The following is a 19,914-nucleotide window of genomic DNA, read 5'->3' as shown; positions in this document are numbered from 1 at the left end:
TTCGAGCCATCGGTGTAAATAAATGTGGCTTCTGTCATTTGTGCACATAGAGCAGCAAATGCCCGACGGTAAACAAGTGTAGGGGTACCATCTTTGGGAAATTGACATAGGTCTCTGAGCAAGTCGATCCGGGGACGGTGCCAAGGCGGTGCTGTACCCCAAGTTGTCAAGAAGGTTTTAGGAAAGCGGAAGGAAAGAGAATGGAGCAGTTGACGGAAGCGGACTCCCGGGGGTAGTAGGGAGGAGGAGCGGCCTGCATACCCGACATCAAAGGAGGCGTCGAAAAAAAGGTTATGGGCTGGATTAGCAGGCATGGAAGACAGATGGCTAGCATAACGACTCAGAAGGACTGCCCGCCGATTGGACAGCGGAGGTTCAGCAGTCTCAGCATAAAGGCTTTCCACAGGGCTGGTGTAAAAAGCTCCAGACACTAAACGTAATCCACGGTGGTGGATAGAGTCGAGACGCCGAAGAATAGACGGCCGAGCAGAGGAGTAGACTATGCTTCCATAATCCAATTTCGAGCGCACTAAGGCGCGATAGAGGCGGAGAAGGACCACCCGGTCCGCTCCCCAAGAGGTACCATTCAGGACACGGAGGGTGTTAAGGGAACGCAGACAGCGAGCCGAAAGATAGGAAACGTGGGAGGACCAGCACAGTTTTCTGTCAAACATAAGACCCAAGAATTTAGCGACGTCGGAAAACGGAAGGTTGACAGGACCTAGATGTAAGGAGGGCGGAAGAAACTCCTTACGTCGCCAAAAATTAACACAAACGGTCTTACTGGGTGAGAAACGGAAGCCGGTTTCGATGCTCCACGAGTAGAGGCGATCGAGACATCCTTGAAGACGTCTTTCAAGAAGGCTGGTCCTTTGAGAACTGTAGTAGATCGCAAAATCGTCCACAAAGAGGGAGCCCGAGACATCAGGAAGGAGACAATCCATAATTGGATTAATGGCGATGGCAAACAGTACAACACTCAGCACGGAGCCCTGGGGTACCCCGTTTTCTTGGGAGAAAGTACGGGAGAGAGTAGTGTTCACCCGCACCCTAAATGTGCGCTCTGCCATGAATTCGCGAAGAAAAAGGGGCAGCCGGCCTCGAAAGCCCCAAGAGAACAGTGTGCGGAGGATGCCTGTCCTCCAACAGGTATCGTACGCTCTCTCCAGATCAAAAAATATTGCTACCGTTTGGCGTTTCCGGAGAAAATTGTTCATGATATAAGTGGAGAGAGCAACAAGATGGTCAACAGCAGAACGATGCTTTCGGAATCCGCATTGGGCTGGTGTTAAAAGACTGCGGGACTCCAGCCACCAAGCTAAACGGTAATTCACCATACGCTCCAAAACCTTACAGACACTACTCGTGAGAGAAATGGGGCGATAGCTAGAGGGGAGATGTTTGTCCTTTCCAGGTTTCGGAACGGGAACGACAATAGCTTCCCGCCATCGCCTGGGAAAGGTACTGTCGGTCCAAATTCGATTATAAAGGCGAAGGAGGTGACGCAGGCTATGGGTTGATAAATGCAGCAACATTTGGACATGGATACCATCCGGTCCTGGGGCGGAGGAGCGAGAAGTAGAGAGTGCATGTTGGAGTTCGCGCATGGAGAAAACAGTATTGTAGCTTTCGCGATTTTGAGAGGAGAAAGCAAGATGCCGCACTTCTGCTGCACGTTTCTTCGGGAGAAACGCTGGCGGGTAATTTGAAGAGCTCGAAATCTCAGCAAAGTGCTGACCCAATGAGTTAGAAATTGCGACGGGGTCCACTAAGGTATGATGCGCGACAGTGAGCCCAGAGACCGGGGAGAAACTAGGCGCGCCTGAGAACCGTCGAAGCCGACTCCAAACTTCCGAGGAGGGAGTGAAGGTGTTAAATGAGCTAATAAAGAATTTCCAGCTTGCCTTCTTGCTATCGCGGATGACGCGACGGCATCGCGCACGGAGCTGCTTATATCGGATACAGTTGGCCAAAGTTGGATGGTGACGGAAAATGCGAAGAGCACGTCGCCGCTCACGTATTGCGTCACGGCAGGCCTCGTTCCACCAAGGAACTGGAGGGCGCCGGGGCAATTCGGAGGTGCGTGGTATTGAACGTTCCGCAGCTGTGAGAATAACGTCGGTAAAATGTGTGACCTCATCGTCGACGCTGGGAAAGCGACGGTCATCGAATGTCGCTAGAGACGAAAAAAGTGTCCAATCGGCTTGGGCAAACTTCCAGCGTCGCGAGCGCATATATGGCAGTTGAGGCTGCAGTCGAAGAACACATGGAAAGTGGTCACTCGAGTGTGTATCATCAAGGGCGAACCATTCGAAGCGCCGAGCTAGCGGAACAGTACCGACCGCAAGGTCCAAATGGGATAAATTTGCCGTGGAGGCAGACAAAAATGTAGGGACCCCAGTGTTGAGGCAGACTAGATCCGCTTGGTGGAAGACGTCTAGCAATAGTGAGCCACGTGGACAAGGATGTGGAGATCCCCAAAGCGGGTGGTGGGCATTGAAGTCCCCAACCAGCAAATAGGGGGGTGGAAGCTGATCAAGAAGATGAAGGAGATCAGCTCGTGCCAGTGGTGTAGACGATGGAATGTATACCGTACAAAGAGAGAACGTGTATCCAGAAAGGGAAAGACGGACGGCGACAGCTTGGAAGGAAGTGTTTAAGGGGATTTGGTGATAATGGAGAGTATCATGGAGCAGAATCATGAGTCCTCCATGGGCTGGAGTGCCTTCAACTGAGGGGAGGTCATATCGGACGGACTGAAAATGAGGGAGAACAAAGCGGTCATGGGGACGCAGCTTTGTTTCCTGAAGACAGAAGATGACCGGCGAGTAGGATCGTAAGAGGATCGACAATTCCTCCCGATTGGCGCGAATGCCGCGGATATTCCAGTGGATAATGGACATAGGGTGAACAGAAAATGGAGGAACGGCACCAAGGGTGCTGTCAACTCAACGACTGCTCAGAGCTTGCGACCGACAGCATGGAATGGCATTCAGTCGAAGGCAGAAGATCCTGATCCATAGGTGGGTCAGGAGCAGCTCCTGCCACCAACGATCGGCCAGTTGACCGGCCACCAACAGTGCGCCTCGGCGACACAGAAGATGGCCGAGGGCGATTTCCGCCAGGTGGTGCTGTAGATGGGACACGCCTTGGCGGAGAAGGAGAGGAACTGTGTTTCTTCGTAGCCTTCTTGGAGGTATGTTTAGATGAAGGAGGAACCGATGGTTGTGAAGTTGCAGTACGTAAAAACTCTTCACGAGAATGCTCTTTTTTTGTAGACTTGGCGTCTGACTTTTGGGCTCGAGATTTAGCAGAACCCGACGAAGGGTGAGCCATAGAGTGGGCAGGCGAAAGAGGTGAGGTTGAACGGGCGATCTTTGCGCTGGCCGATCTGACGACCGTGGTACTAAATGTGAGGTCGCAAGTCTGCGTGGCCGCCTCCTTTGTTGGCCGAGAAGAAGCAAGGACAGCGCTGTATTTTCCTTTCTGAGGCACGGTGGGCTGTCGACTGGCGAGTAACTTTCGAGCAGCAAAGGTCGACACCTTTTCCTTCACTCTTATTTCCTGGATCAGCTTTTCGTCCTTAAAAACAGGGCAATCTCGAGAGGAAGCAGCGTGGTCACCCATACAGTTGATGCAGCGAGGGGATGGAGGTGGACAAGCACCCTCATGGGCATCCCTGCCACACGTAACACATTTGGCCGGATTGGAACAGGACTGGCTGGTGTGATTAAAACGCTGACATCGATAGCAACGCGTAGGGTTTGGGACATAAGGGCGAACGGAAATTATCTCATAGCCTGCTTTGATTTTTGATGGGAGTTGAACTTTGTCAAAAGTCAAGAAGACAGTGCGGGTTGGAATGATGTTCGAGTCAACCCTTTTCATAACCCGATGAACAGCGGTGACGCCCTGGTCAGACAGGTAGTGCTGAATTTCTTCGTCAGACAATCCATCGAGGGAGCGTGTATAAACGACTCCACGCGAGGAATTTAAGGTACGGTGCGGTTCCACCCGGACAGGGAAGGTGTGGAGCAGAGAAGTACGCAGCAATTTTTGAGCCTGGAGGGCACTGTGTGTTTCTAACAACAGGGTACCATTCCGTAATCTGGAACAAGACTTTACAGGACCCGCAATTGCGTCGACACCTTTCTGAATAATGAAAGGGTTGACCGTGGAAAAGTCGTGACCTTCGTCAGACCGAGAAACAACAAGGAACTGTGGCAACGATGGAAGAACCGTCTGTGGCTGAGACTCAGTGAACTTACGTTTGTGAGCAGACATAGTGGAAGGTGAGGAAACCATTGCGGAAGAATCCCCCATGATTACCGGCGTCTCCGATGGCGCGCTCCTCCCTTGTGGGGGCCCTCACCGAGGGCACACCCGCCTTAGGTGATTGTTCACACCTCAGGTCACACCTCCCGACATACGGACGGAGGGACCAATCGGCACTTTCGGAAGGTATCAGCTCGGGTAATCACCCCTCCCTGAGCCTGGCCTTTACCAGGGGGTACGTACGTGTCCTACCTGTCTACCCGGGGCGGGGAATTACGCGTTACCCCGTCACCGGCTACGCATGGAAGTGCGTGGGTCGGCCTTCAGACACGCACAGGGAGGAAGAAAGAGAAAGGGAAAGGAAAGAAGAGGGGGTCTCAAACGCCGCAGCGGAGAAAAGGGTAAAGAGAAGAGGTAAGGAAAGGAGATGGACAAAGGAAGGAAGAAGACATACAAGCAAGGAAGAAGAAGAATGCGGTACATTTACAAGCGTCCGTCTCCGGACGTAGGCGCAAACCATACTCCCAGAGGGGGAGAAAGTGAAGGAAAGAGCAAGAGGTGAGGGGGGGGGGGTGAAGACAGGGGATGGGGAAGGATGCGGAAAGGGAAGGTATGCAGCCCGGAAAGGAAGGAAGGCCACATTAGCTCGGGGCCCCGTGCTCGCTACGCACGTATCCACAAAAAAAAAAAAAAAAAGAGAAGAGGAGACTGTGTGGGTGATTCTTAAGTCACAATTCCATACAAATTGTTGAAAAGATGGCAATCATGAAATGACATCATTGTTGAAGCGAACAATAATCACAAAATACATTTCTCACATCAAAATAGATGCTGCTGCTCATAGTGGGGTCACCACTGTAGGAATTTCAGTGCAGAAGGCTTGCTGCTTAGTTTTTAATCAATAAGAAAAGCCAAGCGACTACTCATCGTATGAGCTGCATCATTGGCAGGATGGATGAATGTGGAACTGGGCTGAGGGATGTAAGGCTTTCCCTACAGTGAGACTAGTGACAACAGAGAAGCAAAATATTGTTGTGTAGTTTTTGTGTGGACAAACTATGTTCATGGAGAAGATATGAACAGCACTGGGCTGTTCTTTTGTTTGTTTGCTATTTTTCATTATTAGAATTTGAAACTATGGTGGTGATAAATGGTTTTTTGTTAAAGTCCGAAACATTTTTTTCCTATAGTTATGATTGTTCACCAGCTTTCTGAAGGTAGTAGGAAACTCCAAAATACAATGTGTCTTATTTAGCTTTGCTGAAACTTAAGGGTGTTCTTTGCAGGGAAAAGGCTTTACAGGAGCCAAACAAACACTTAGCAAGGTATTGCCTGAAAATAAATTTGTATTATACTGCAGGGTTTTCTTCTACAAACTTTTTTGAAAGCCTGAAACACACTTAAACAAACCTATATTTAGAAGTCACTTTGATTTCCTTTTCCTATTCTTCTTTAATGCCACAGTGAAAGTACTGACTGTAATGCCTAGCGAGACATCTTTTAATTAAATTGGTAAATAAACAGATGATAAATCAAAATGACCAAGATGACACTATGATTAGATTTCAGTGAGTGGAATTTGTTATTAGAAGAACACTGATGATGATGGGCTTGCTGTTCCCAAGATTAAGTATTTCTAAAAAAATAGTTCATCAATGTACATAGGAATCACAGAATCAAAACCAACTATGCAAGTGATAAACTATCCTGGTGATTTAACTACATATGACTATGTTACTGACTATGAATTTCTATTACTGAATGACTATTGATCAATATGTTGGATGCCGAACATAAAATGATTTTGATGGTTACTGAACTCATCCTGCCTGAACTCCGATACAACTTTCTGCTGACTTCAGAACATTTTTCAATGAATGCTAAATGATGACAGTACTTTACAGTAGTTTGGTGCTAACTGAATATCTGTTACTAAAATGATTATTAATGACAAGAAGTGACTGCATGAGTAAGCCTGTGTCTCAAATGAAGGTTAAATCAAACAAGGGAAAATTCAGGATTGAATAATGACAATATTATGAAAAGGATAGTTGCTACTCACTACATAGTGGAGATGCTGAGTTGCACATGAAGGTTAAATGTAGACTGACTAAATTGTGGTTTATATTGTGTTTATACTGCTTATTTAGACTCACATTATAAAGTTTTTATAAAATATTTTCAAGTAATAATAGGAAAGACAAAGTGAAGCTATTTTGATTAGTTATTGGCTGCATATTCTTCACATGGCATTTTCTAATTTTTGAATTTTAGTTTCCTCAGCTGCAAAACTGGGAAAAAATAGAAAGTGTTCTTTACATAATAGGCTCTTCAAATGGGAATCCTAAAACAAACCCTTATAACTAGGGTTGAACTTTGTTTTCTCCATATTTTGATTCTTAAATTCTAAAGATTCTCTTCACTGCAATGTTTCTATATGAAATATTTGTTATTGTCACCAACCAAGTCTAAGTCGCTTTCTGAACAAAAAGAATTACAAAATTACAGCTTCTAAAGGATACTGCATACAGATGAGGTACAAAAAAGAAAGAAGAAAAGTAGTTAATACAAAGTTTCTAACTATTGGCCACATCAAGTGATTAAATATTCACTAGTTTTTGGATGAGTGCTGCTTGATCATTGTTAAGTGTCTACCATCATGCAGATGATGCTTACATCTTTATATAGCCAGGCTATTGTCTGTGATGCCACTTGGGCCTTGTCCAGTGCTATCTAAGACAATGTTTTCTTTGTGCCTGCCATACCTGCTTCAGCCCTCCAACAGATGTTTTTAGACTTAGGCCACCATCTTTATTGAGGGTATTATTAGAAATTATCATCTCTCTCACTTTTTTCACTACACTAACTCAGATGCCATTTGCCCCTTTAATGATATATGTATGTTGTTGAATACAATAGGTGGAAGAGAGTCATTACAAACGTTCTTAAGAAGACATTTATTGGTCCATCATGAGCAATACTATGTTGCCAGCTTATAGAATTGTGAAACATCTGGCCAGCATTCTTACTCCACATTTTGTCTACTGTATGCAACAGAAAGAATATGACCAGCTTCATAGGCCAAATTAAACCCTTGTACCTTCAAGGAGGAGATATGATGGCCATCTATGATGTAGTGTAATTATTTGTGTGTATGTCCACCAAAGAGTATAGGCCTGCTCTACTAGTTCTTTGCTGACACTGTTTTAGATATTTTTAGTCAGACTCTGATATTATATTTTTTGTCTGGTTGAGAATATTTTAACTAGACAGACGGTGTCACAGTGAGAAGCCTGCTACTTCCAATTATAGACAATATGCTTACTGAGAACTCTGATATCATCTTGAACATGGTTACTGCAAAGCCCAGATGCCTTTATCAGATCATCACTGGCACACTTGTCACACTGTTGTCCGGCCTCAAATCTGAACAGTTGGGAGGGTTCTTCGAGCACATTAACATGCATAATCACAGTTAAGCATCATAGAGGTAAAGATGAACTGTTTCATGATGTCCATGTCCACAGTGTTTACCATAAATCCAACCCAACAGTTGATTCTAAGCATCTAGGTGGCTGATGTGGAACTTATTTGAGATGATGAAAATCTGCTGCAAGAAATAAGTCACTTAGAGAAAGCATCCAAGGAAAATGGCTAAAACAACCAACAAATTTTTCAATCCATTTCACTAAAGTCACGTAAGCAGAAGGCTCTCAAAGACCACATGAAGGAGTCTTGTGTTATTGCCATTTTATGGCTCTAAGACAGGAAAAATTAGCCACTTTCTGAAGAGGCATAAAATCAATTCAGTCATCAGGCTTCCAGCAAAAATTCAACTCTCAGGATCTGTAAAAATGATATAGGTCTCAGAATGCCTGGAATACACAAAATATCATGTGGAAGTCAAACAGACTGCACACTATTGAGCACCTTATGGAATACAAGAGATGTTTTGTCTATTTTAGTTCAAGGAATCAGTGGTAGCAGAATATGCCCAATGAAAGTGACAACAACTTGCATTTGTCAATAAGTCTGCCATTAAATGGACCTATTTGTCCTGGGAGAGCACAATAAAAGTGAGAGGGATGAAAAAGTTTGGATAACACTCAATACAGACAGCAGTTTACAGGTGAAGCACAGCTTGGTATCTGCTGTCGGGAACTTCAAGAGTATAAAACAAAACAAAACATTATCTTATAAGGCACTGGACGGGGATACAGCGTTTCACAGGTGATAGCAACCCTACAACAGTCAACACTTGACAGCATTCACCTGAAAGCCCATCAGTACATAACCACTTGGAAACTCAAATTTCATTAATTTCTTTCACTATGAGACCATGCATTTCGTACGAGTAAAAGGGACGTTAGGAGTGTTATTTCACCTTGCTACACTTTACTACTAATTTAGATTTTTCACTGATCAATGTAATAATTTTATTCATAGCTTGTTCCAGTACTTATTCACAATATTAAATAACTGTATAACTTCAGAAGTTATGTTTTGTGTAAGACAACTGAGCTGGAGAAATTCTTATTTACATAAAACTAAAACCTTTATCATGTGCAACAGCTCTTTAGATATATTAGTATTTCTACAGCAAAAATCTTAACAAAACATGTGGTACTGTAAACAAGGTCAATACAAGAGTAAATCACTACATAGATCCATGAAGTAAATAGCTCGTTTAATATGAATAAGCTACTCTCTATTCACACTGACCTTTTTCCATCAACTCTACAAGAACATTCATGAACACATGGTTCATCCAGTGGTCTAACATCCTCTCCAATGTTGTACTGTTTACCTTTCAGCCAACATTTTTCAATGTCTTGTTTATCCCATTCACCTAAACACAGTAGGGATCCATTAGAGGACAGTTTTGAAAACAGTATCAAAAATGAAAAGTCTTGCCACAGCATAAAAGAAGGCTTTCTTTGCCTAATCAGACTGACACACACACACACACACACACACACACACACACACACACACACACACACACACACACAAGACAATTTTCAATGTTCGATGAGTCTACTTTCTCAAATGTATGCAATTTATTATAAAAGTCAGGAAGCAAATTTTTCTACCTGCACCAGGACAATAATAATGAAAACCTGTAAGATAAATGCTCAACATATACAAGAGACACTGAGCACTAAATATATACATAAACATGGTACTGTTTGGCTATCAAGCTGGAATTCTTTATCAGATACTAGCCTTTCCCCCCATAGCTCTGTTTGTGTGCATGATTGACATAGATATTGCACCCCTCCCCTCCCCTCCCCTCCCCTCCCCGCCCCTCCCCTCCCCGCCCCTCCCCTCCCCGCCCCAGACTGTGTTCCTGTGTTCATCCACATATGTAGTACCCTGCAAAACAAAGTCAGCTGATACTATTCCGAAATTTTCTTCTTGTGTAGAGCAGCCCATATGGCTGGACCTGAAAAACACATATACAGTTCAATTACAGTATACGCTGTTGAATAACCCATCTACATTATGTGATATTGTATTACAACCTACTTTTATTTGAATATTGTTAAATGCAATGACAGCTAAGCACAGGATGGGCAAAAAACACAATATGGGAGCACCTAAATGGGGATAGTTTGAGAGAGCCCAATACAAAGAACACTCCATTTCAGAGGTTACACAGGTAGTGGGCATTTCATGTACCACTGTGTCAAAGGTACACCGCAAGTAACTTGATTGGGAATCAATTGCCATAGGCAACAAAGTTTTGACAGGGATCACTACTGACTGTTGTAGAATGTAACAGTGGATAGACAACCCAATGTGCAGCAAATTGCTCACTAACGCAATGGTGGATAATGAAGGCTGGTGAGCAACTAACTATACCATGAAAAACCACGTCATAAGTATGAATACAGAATGCATCACCCCACATATGTACCTCTGTTCACTGCATGTTACAGGGCACAGAAATTAACAAGGGCACACAGGCATCAAAGAAGATGTTCTTGAAGGTAGGAAAGGATAATTTAAACAAAGTAAAAATATCTAGAATTTTGAGACGAGCAAAACAGGGAGAGCAGTTTGTTATGAACATACCAAAATAAAAAATGAGGATCATATCTTGTAAGGGATCCAAAAAATGTTGTGTACCTAGATATAAGTGGTGCAGCAGAGAAGTGGCTTTATTTATACCTTCCTAACAGAAGGCAGTGTTGTACTGTCGAGAGGGTCTCTCAGGGTTATCAGAATTTGGGCACCATCACATGTGATGTGCCTCATGGCTCAGTTCTGGCCCCCCTACTTTATAATTTTTATTAATGATCTACCTCTTTGTACAGAAGATTGAAAATCTATATTTTGTTGATTTCAAAAACTTGAGCTGCCTGCAAAGACATTTTGGGATATTGTGAAATTTTCCTATGTCAGTCCTCTTTCTGTTAATTCTAGGACTTCCTCAAACTACATAGCACCCTAAGTAACTCACAGACATTGCCTGTTTCATCCTCATATCCTGCAGGTTGCTTTACACAAATTTCTGAGAAAACTTTACTATATAAAAATACAGTCTGTTCAGCCATTACATCTACAATTAAGCCCTTTTGACAACATGACAACGAAAGTTTCAATGTTTACATCATAGAAACTGATGAATAAATACTATATACAGTTTCTTTTTGTTGAAAGTATCTTACAATTAATCTTGTTTTACAATTGTTATCCAATTTTCTTGTAAAAAACCTATACAACATTAAAAAAAATTAACACTCATTGGTTTCATTGCTAGATCCCAAGTTTTATTTTTATTTAAGTATTCCATTCCCTTATCCATTGCTTACCTGTAAACTTTTGACACTTTACTATTCATCACCACTACAAAATTTTCTGTTTACCAGCACTACAGAAGTTTATAAAATGACATTACTCATGGCAATCATCAAATCTACAAGCACTGTTTTCTAGTTGACATTCTTAACTCCCATTCTTGTTCTTGTTTCTGATTGCTCGATTCCCATTGATACCATTTTCTTCCATTTGCTTATTTACAACTTCACTGTCTATACTTTTGCACTCAAAATCATTAAAACATTCACCCCCTAAATCAGAGTCCTTTAGATTAAAGTACCTGACATACACTTCCACAATATCAACATGTCTCACAATGATTAAGTTATCATTAACCAATACTCTGTATCCAACTTCACTGTAATCCATTAAAATTCCCAAGACTGCTTTAAGATCCACCTTTCACTTCCTCAGTTGTTCTGATACTCATACAAAAATTCTACTACTATACAACTTTGAATGTTTAATGTTAGATTTCTTTCCATATCTCATAAGAAGTTTTCCTTTCAACAGCATTAGCTATTATTCTGTTTTTAAGATATACAGCTGCATAAAGTACTTCAGCTCAAAATCTATCTACTCTTGCTTCAGCTAACTAACAGGCATCTTAACATATCCATTGTTGGAACGTGGAAGTAACCAGTGATGTGTGCTACGTTTACTCATACAAGTGCAGTGAATATTATCAAGTTTTTATTTTTTGACTCATTTTCTAGAGAGGATTCTGTCCCAAGTAACTTTATATATGGATTTAATTTGTTGCCCATGTAATTGTTGATCCCAGAACAAGGACAGCTCTCACAGCAATAATATTGTGTAGCAGATATGCTAAATATGAAATAAGCTAACAAACTTCTACAAACCACAGACAGAGAGATACAACTGCTAAAGCAGGAGATGGAGGTTTTGGAGCTTGCAACACTGAGGAATGACAGCAGAATGGATTCTACAAATTTAGAAGTTCTAGTACTAGCAGCCACACCATGAACACATACACATCTAATATTTTTCACATATGAACTCGTCACTATGAACCACACCATCACTGCTGTTAATAGCACCTCCATTCACAGCTACTGAACCAGACATATGGTTTGTGATACTAGATAATACCTTCAATCAACAATGCATAACTGAAAACTGTGACAAATTCACACTTGCAATTAGTAACCTGGATCAAGGGGGGAACAGTGATAGTCTCCGATGTGATCCTACATCTGGCACTGAGACAAGCACACGTCACGCTTGAAATGTCATTAGTCATTTTCTGCATGAAATTACTTTCCCTGGTGATGTATCAGAAGAAACATGGGGACATTGGTAAATTTGAATTCTGGAGACATTTAAGCACTGTGGTAGACGCAAGCATAATATCTGATGAATTATTACTACACGTCTGGTGACAACAGCTTTCTCATCAAGTTCAGCTGATATTGATTGTGTACAAAGGACAGTTTCTTGACAAGCTTCTGCAAACAGGTGACAAGTTAGAAGAATCAAAGATAAGCTGTGCAGCCACAATCTACAGACGAAAACCAGGTATCGCTGAGGGGATCAGGTAGCTGCAAGACATGATGGCTACGTGGCTTTGTAACTCGGAATGGTTAACTACCACCAGTAACAAGATGCAGTCACATTCCAAACAGGATCAAGCCCACACCACAACTGGTATCACTGGTAGTTCAGCCCACGAGCTATGCGCAAAAGCTTGTGGATTCTCAAATGGCAATGGCGGCCTGCTGTAGGTGCCATGGTCTCCAGCAGTCATGAACCATGTGACAGTTGTAGGCAGAATACACTATTCCTTTATGCCATTCTGACATGCTGGAAGAATAATCTAACATTGCACAGACTGCAAATGATTAAGCCTTTGAAACCATTACCAGTTAACAATTCAAGCATAAACATGTATGGTTATAAAGAGCTCATGATTGATATCAGTTTGTCTACCCGTTACATGAGCAATTTTTTGTGGCAGATATTTTCCCATCTATCTTAGGCACAGGGACCTGGAAAATAACTGTGTTACTACCAGATCACATAGAGGAATGGTAAATGCAATATTAGGTGCCATCTACATCTACATCCATACTCCGCAAGCCACCTGACGGTGTGCGGCGGAGGGCACCTTGAGTACCTCTATCTGTTCTCCCTCCTATTCCAGTCTCGTATTTTTCATGGAAAGAAAGATTGTTGGTATGCCTCTGTGTGGGCTCTAGTCTCTCTGATTTTATCCTCATGGTCTCTTCACGAGATATACATAGGAGGGAGCAATATACTGCTTGACTCCTCGGTGAAGGTATGTTCTCGAAACTTCAACAAAAGCCCATACCGAGCTACTAAGCGTCTCTCCTGCAGAGTCTTCCACTGGAGTTTATCTATCATCTCTGTAATGCTTTCGCGATTACGAAATGATCCTGTAACAAATCGCGCTGCTTTCCATTGGATCTTCTCTATCTCTTCTATCAACACTATCTGGTACGGATCTCACACTGCTGAGCAATATTCAAGCAGTGGGCGAACAAGTGTACTGTAACCTACTTCCTTTGTTTTCGGATTGCATTTCCTTAGGATTCTTCCAATGAATCTCAGTCTGGCATCTGCTTTACCGACGATCAACTTTACATGATCATTCCATTTTAAATCAGTACTAATGCTTCTCCCAGATAATTTATGGAATTAACTGCTTCCAGTTGCTGACCTCCTATCTTGTCAGGTGAAAGAGGCCCAACAAGCTTTCTTGCTGTCTTTGATGACTCTACGGCATGGCGCTTGGAGTCGTTTGTATCCAATACAATTCGCCAATGTAGGATGGCGGCGAAAGGTGCATAAAGCACATCGTCGAGCACGGATAGCGTCTCTACAAGCCTCATTCCACCAGGGGGCGGAAACGTGACGTGAAGAAGAGGTAGTACGAGGAATGGAACGTTCGGCAGCATTGATGATAACAGCCGTGAGGTATTCGACCTGACTGTCACAACTGAGAAAATCATGGTCCAGAAAGGTCGCCAGGGAGGAGTAAAGTCCCCAGTCAGCTTTCGGTATGTTCCAGCTTGAAGGGCGTGGGGATGGGGGTGTGGTGCAGGAGACAAACGACACAGGGGAAGTGGTCGCTCGAATAGGTGTCAGAAAGGACATACCACTTGAACCGACGGGCAAGAGTGGTAGAACAGATCGAGAGGTCCAAGTGGGAGTAGGTATGAGTAGAGTCCGAGAGGAAAGTCGGGGCGCCAGTATTGAGGCAGACAAGATTGAGATGGTTGAAGACATCCGCCAAGAGGGAGCCCCTCTGACAGGATGCAGGTGAGCCCCAAAGGGGATGATGGGCATTGAAGTCGCCAAACAATAAAAACGGCAGAGGAAGCTGAACAATCAGGTGCATCAGGTCAGCCCGACTAACTGCGGATGACGGAGTGTATATGGTACAAACAGAAAAAGTAAAGGCAGAAAGAGTAATACGGACAGCTATTGCTTGGAGTGGGGTGGTCAATGGGATGGGATGGTAATAGACATCGTCCCGAACGAGCAACATGACCCCACCATTAGCTGGAATACCGTCCACAGGTGTGAGGTCAGACCGCTCCGAGGTATAGTGGGTAAAAGCAATACGGTCAGTTGGGCGCAACTTGGTTTCCTGGAGACCAAGGACGAGCGGACAGCGCAGGCGGAGGAGCAGTTGTAATTCCTCCCGATTAGATCGAATACCTCTGATGTTCCAATGTAACAAAGCCATCGCTAGTCAGAAAAAAGGGGGGAATGAAACGGGTGAAAAGCTGGTCACCTCGACAGCCGCGGAGGGCCAGGTTTTGAGGGAACAACGCTACAACCGGTGGGAGGCGGATCCTGTTCCATCGAGTCGGCCGCTTTCCCGGGTTGCATAGGAGGGGCAGCATCATTCGCCGACGAGAGGCCAGCTGAGTGCCTGGCAGCAGAGCATCCCGGCGAAACTGAGGATGGCCGGGAGCAGCGACTCACGGATGGAGCGTCAGACGAAACGCACCGGGGTGAAGAGGGGGATAAAGACTTCTTCTGAGAGGCCTTCTTGGAAGTCCGATGAGGCATGGGGATGGTGGGCGGGACCCGAAGAAGGTCCTCACGCGCAGAGTCCGTTTTGGAATGCCGGACCTCGGAAGCCGGGGTCTGGAACGTTTCCCTGATGGACGCCTGAGAAGAGGATCGCTTCTCAGGTGGCGGAGGGGAAGGAGGAGGAGGAGGAGGAGGAGGAGGTTTTTTTTTTTTTTTTTTTGTGGCTTTCGGGCGCACAACTTCAGTGGTCATTAGCGCCCTGACTACTCTAAGAATGCACCGCGAGGCACAAGTTGACAACAACAACTAAAAGGGAAAACACAATAAAAGACAGACTGACAGGCATAGGACTAAAAAACATCATCAAATGTCCTTAGCGAGGTTTGTCAAATTGATAAAACAAAGAACACGAGCAGCTGCTCGTGGGTCATCCGCTAAAATGGCATCTAAAGTATTAGGCAGGTTAAGATCGAGGCGCAGTGTGTTAAGATCTGGACAGGACATTAAAATGTGTAACCGTCAGCAAGTGCCCACATGGGCAGAACGGCGCCGGCGCAGCCACCAGCAGATGGCGATGGCTGAACTGGCAGTGTCCAATTCGTAACCTTGCTAAAACGACCTCCTCCCGCCGAGAAGGGCGTGAGGAGGACGTCCAAGCCACGGGAAGAGGTTTTAAGGCCCGAAGCTTGTCGTCGGTAAGTGCAGCCCAATCAGCATGCCACAGCGACACAACGCGCCGACAAATGACCCTGCTAAAATCGGACGAAGGGACACAACAAGAAGCTGTCCGAGGCTGGAGGACCGCAGCCTTGGCCGCGGCATCTGCAGCTTCGTTCCCAGGGATACCGACATGGCCAGGAACCCACATAAAGCTAACCGGTGTACCGACGTCCACCAGCTGCTGAAGAGAGCGTTGGATCCGGTGTACGAAAGGGTGAACCGGGTACGGATCACTGAGGCTCTGGATGGCGCTCAGGGAATCTGAGCAGATGACATAAGCAGAATGTCGGTGGCGGCAGATGTAAAGAACAGCCTGGTAGAGGGCAAAGAGCTCAGCTGTGAAGACCGAACAATGGCCATGGAGCCGGTATTGGAAACTTTGTGCCCCAACAATAAAGGAACACCCGGCCCCGTCATTGGTCTTAGAGCCATCTGTATAAATTAAAGTCATGTCGATGAACTTCGAACGAAGTTCCAAAAAACGGGAGTGGTAGACCGAACCGGGGGTGAGCTCTTTTGGGAGCGAGCTGAGGTCGAGGTGAACGCGGACCTGAGCCTGGAGCCAAGGTGGCGTGCGGCTCTCGCCCACTCGAAAGGTTGCAGGGAGTGAAAAATTAAGGTGTTGAAGGGGGCGACGAAAGCGAACTCCAGGGGGTAGCAAGGCAGAGACATACAACCCGTATTGAAGGTCAAGAGAGTCGTCAAAAAAGGAACGATAAGACGGATGGTCGGGCATTGACAGTAGCCGACAGGCATACCGACAAAGCAGTATATCGCGCCGGTAGGTGAGTGGCAATTCGCCAGCGTCAGCATGAAGACTCTCTACGGGACTGGTATAAAATGCTCCGATCGCAAGTCGTAAACCCCGATGTTGTATGGAGTTGAGGCGGCGTAAGATGGATGGCCGTGCAGAGGACTATACGAAGCTCCCATAATCCAGCTTGGAGCGGACGATCGACCGATATAGACGAAGTAGGACGGTTCGATCCGCTCCCCATGACATACCACTGAGAACACGGAGGACATTTAAAGAACGGGTACAACGGGCGGCCAAATATGACACATGTGGAGACCAGCTAAGTTTCCTGTCAAAGGTAAGGCCTAAAAATTTGATTGTCTCCACGATTGGGAGAGCAACGGGACCGAGTAGTAAGGACGGTGGGAGAAACTCTTTGTAGCGCCAGAAGTTAATACAGACCGTCTTCTCGGCAGAAAAACGGAAGCCATTGGCGACACTCCAGGAGTAAAGACGGTCAAGAGAACGCTGAAGACAGCGCTCCAGGACACGTGTACACTGCGCGCTGCAGTAGATGGTAAAATCGTCTACGAAAAGGGAGCCTGATACATCAGCTGGGAGGCAATCCATTATTGGATTGATCGCGATGGCGAAGAGAGCGACGCTCAAAACTGAGCCCTGTGGAACCCCATTCTCCTGGCAAAAGGTGTCGGACAGGACAGATCCCACACGTACCCGAAACTGTCGATCCAGTAAAAAGGAACGAATAAAAAGAGGGAGGCGACCGCGAAGGCCCCATGTATGCATGGTGCGGAGAATGCCCGCCCTCCAACAGGTGTCATAAGCCTTCTCCAAATCAAAGAACACAGCCGCGGTCGGGCGCTTCCGCAAGAAGTTATTCATAATGAAGGTCGACAAGGTAACCAGATGGTCAACAGCAGAGCGGCGCCTACGAAATCCACATTGTACATTGGTAAGTAGGCGTCGAGACTCGAGCAGCCAAACCAATCGAGAGTTAACCATTCGCTCCATCACTTTACAGACACAGCTGGTAAGCGAGATAGGTCGATAACTGGAAGGCAAGTGCTTGCCCTCCCCGGCTTAGGAATCGGGACAACGATAGACTCGCGCCAGCATGCGGGAACATGTCCCTCAATCCAGATGCGATTGTATGTACGAAGAAGAAAACCTTTACCCGCAGGAGGAAGGTTCTTCAGCATCTGAATATGAATAGAATCAGGCCCTGGAGCGGAGGACCGTGATCGGCCAAGTGCGTTTTCGAGTTCCCGCATGGTGAATGGGGCATTATAACTTTCACAATTCGAGGAGCGGAAGTTAGGTGGCCTAGCCTCCTCTGCCTGTTTGCGGGGGAGGAAGGCAGGGTGATAATGAGCGGAGCTCGAAACCTCGGCGAAAAAGCGGCCGAAGGCATTGGAGACAGCCTCAGGGGCCACAAGGACTTCATTCGCGACCTTCAAGCCAGAAACTGGGGAGTGGACCTTAGTGCCAGATAGCCGGCGCAGGCTACCCCAGACAACAGAAGAAGGAGTAAAACTGTTGAAGGTGCTTGTGAAAGCAGCCCAGCTGGCTTTCTTGCTTTCTTTAATAATACGACGACACTGAGCACGTAATCGTTTATAATTAATACAATTCGCCACTGTAGGGTGGCGTTTAAAGGTGTGTAAAGCACGTCGACGAGCACGTAAAGCGTCTCTACATGCTGCGGTCCACCAGGGGACCGGTACGCGACGTGGAGAAGAAGTAGAGTGAGGGATGGAATATTCAGCAGCAGCGAGAATGACTTCCGTGAGGTGTGCGACCTGACGATCGCAGCTTGTGAAGGTTTGATCCTGAAAGGTCGCCCTGGAAGAGAAGAGCCCCCAGTCTGCCTTGGAGATGGCCCAACTAGAGGAGCACGGAGAGGGAGTACGCTGCAGGAGATGGATAACACACGGGAAGTGGTCGCTCGAATATGTATCAGCAAGTGCATACCACTCAAACCGGCGTGCAAGTTGGGGAGTACATATAGAGAGGTCTAAACGGGAATAGGTGTGAGATGTGTCCGAAAGAAAAGTAGGGGCGCCAGTATTGAGGCAGACAAGATTGAGCTGGGTGAAAAGGTCTGCTAACAAGGAGCCCCTCGGGCAGGATGCTGGAGAGCCCCAAAGGGGATGGTGGGCATTGAAGTCTCCAGTTAACAAAAATGGTGCAGGTAGCTGAGCAATAAGTTGCGTCATGTCTGCCCTGGTAACGGCAGATGACGATGGAGCGTAAACGGTACAAAAGGAAAACGTAAAAATGGGGAGAGTAATGCGGATGGCAACTGCCTGCAGGCCGGTGTGCAACGTGATGGGATCGTAGTAAATATCATCCCGGACCAGCAACATAACCCCTCCATGAGCTGGGATACCTACCACAGGGGGTAGGTCAAAACGCACAGAGGTGTAGTGTGCCAAGGCAATTTGATCGCATGGGCGTAGCTTCGTTTCCTGGAGGGCTACGACGAGCGGACGATGCAAGCGGAGCAGCAACTTCAAGTCCTCTCGGTTGGAGCGAATGCTGCGAATATTCCAGTGAATAAGTGCCATCGTAAGAAAAGGAAGATGATAGAAGTGGTCACCTCGAAGGCCGCTTAGGGCCTGGCTTCAAGCGAGCACTGCCGCCGCTATCAGGAGGCGGACAGTCATCGTCCATGGGGTCTATAGGGTCATCGGCCATCTCGGGAGGATGGCCGGGAGGGGGAGCTTCCTCCGCCGGTGAACGGCCAGATGTTCGGCTACCAGCGGTGCGGCCAGGCGAAACGGATGACGGCCTGGGGCGGCAACCGCTGGGTGGCGCAGGAGAAGAAAGGCGCCGCGGCGGAGAAGGAGAACTGTGCTTCCTATGCGCCTTTTTAGAAGGACGTTTGGTGGAAGTACCGGTCGAAGGCTGGGAGGTCGAGGGACGGAGGAAGTCTGCACGGGATGGTTCCTTCTTGAAGGCCCGTGCATCTGACTTCGGGGTCTTCGACTTAGCAGAAACTGAGGAAGTGGCTGGTGTCTGTGGGGTGACGGGAGGAAGAGGAGACGTCGACCGCGCGATCTTAGCACTGGCCGAACGGACGACCGTGGTGCTGAAGGTCAGATCGCATGTCTGGGTTGCTACCTCCCGGGTAGTCCGAGGAGAGGCGAGGACAGTGCTGTATTTCCCCGCTGGGAGCAGCGAGGGCTTCCTACTAGCCAATAGCTTGCGAGCAGCCGAGGTGGACACTTTCTCTTTGACTCGAATTTCCTGGATACAGCGTTCTTCCTTATAGACAGGACAGTCGCGGGAGGATGCGGCATGGTCACCCT

The 19,914-nt window shown here is 46.2% G+C and overlaps 1 protein-coding gene across 2 annotated transcripts in view; it reads right to left on the bottom strand.

Moving 5' to 3' along the window:
* LOC124595027 (von Willebrand factor C and EGF domain-containing protein-like) overlaps nt 1–19,914 on the bottom strand; it is a 181,633-nt gene that overhangs the window by 87,830 nt on the left and 73,889 nt on the right. For both annotated transcript variants that reach the window (XM_047133586.1, XM_047133585.1), the window contains exon 3: nt 8,998–9,124. In XM_047133586.1, coding sequence (XP_046989542.1) covers nt 8,998–9,124 — 127 coding nt within the window. The remainder of the gene's footprint in view (nt 1–8,997; nt 9,125–19,914) is intronic.

Source organism: Schistocerca americana, chromosome 2 (genome assembly GCF_021461395.2).
Source record: "Schistocerca americana isolate TAMUIC-IGC-003095 chromosome 2, iqSchAmer2.1, whole genome shotgun sequence".
Lineage (NCBI taxonomy): Eukaryota > Metazoa > Arthropoda > Insecta > Orthoptera > Acrididae > Schistocerca > Schistocerca americana.
The sequence above is the reverse complement of the archived record's forward strand: the minus strand, read 5'-3'. Positions and strand labels throughout refer to the sequence as shown.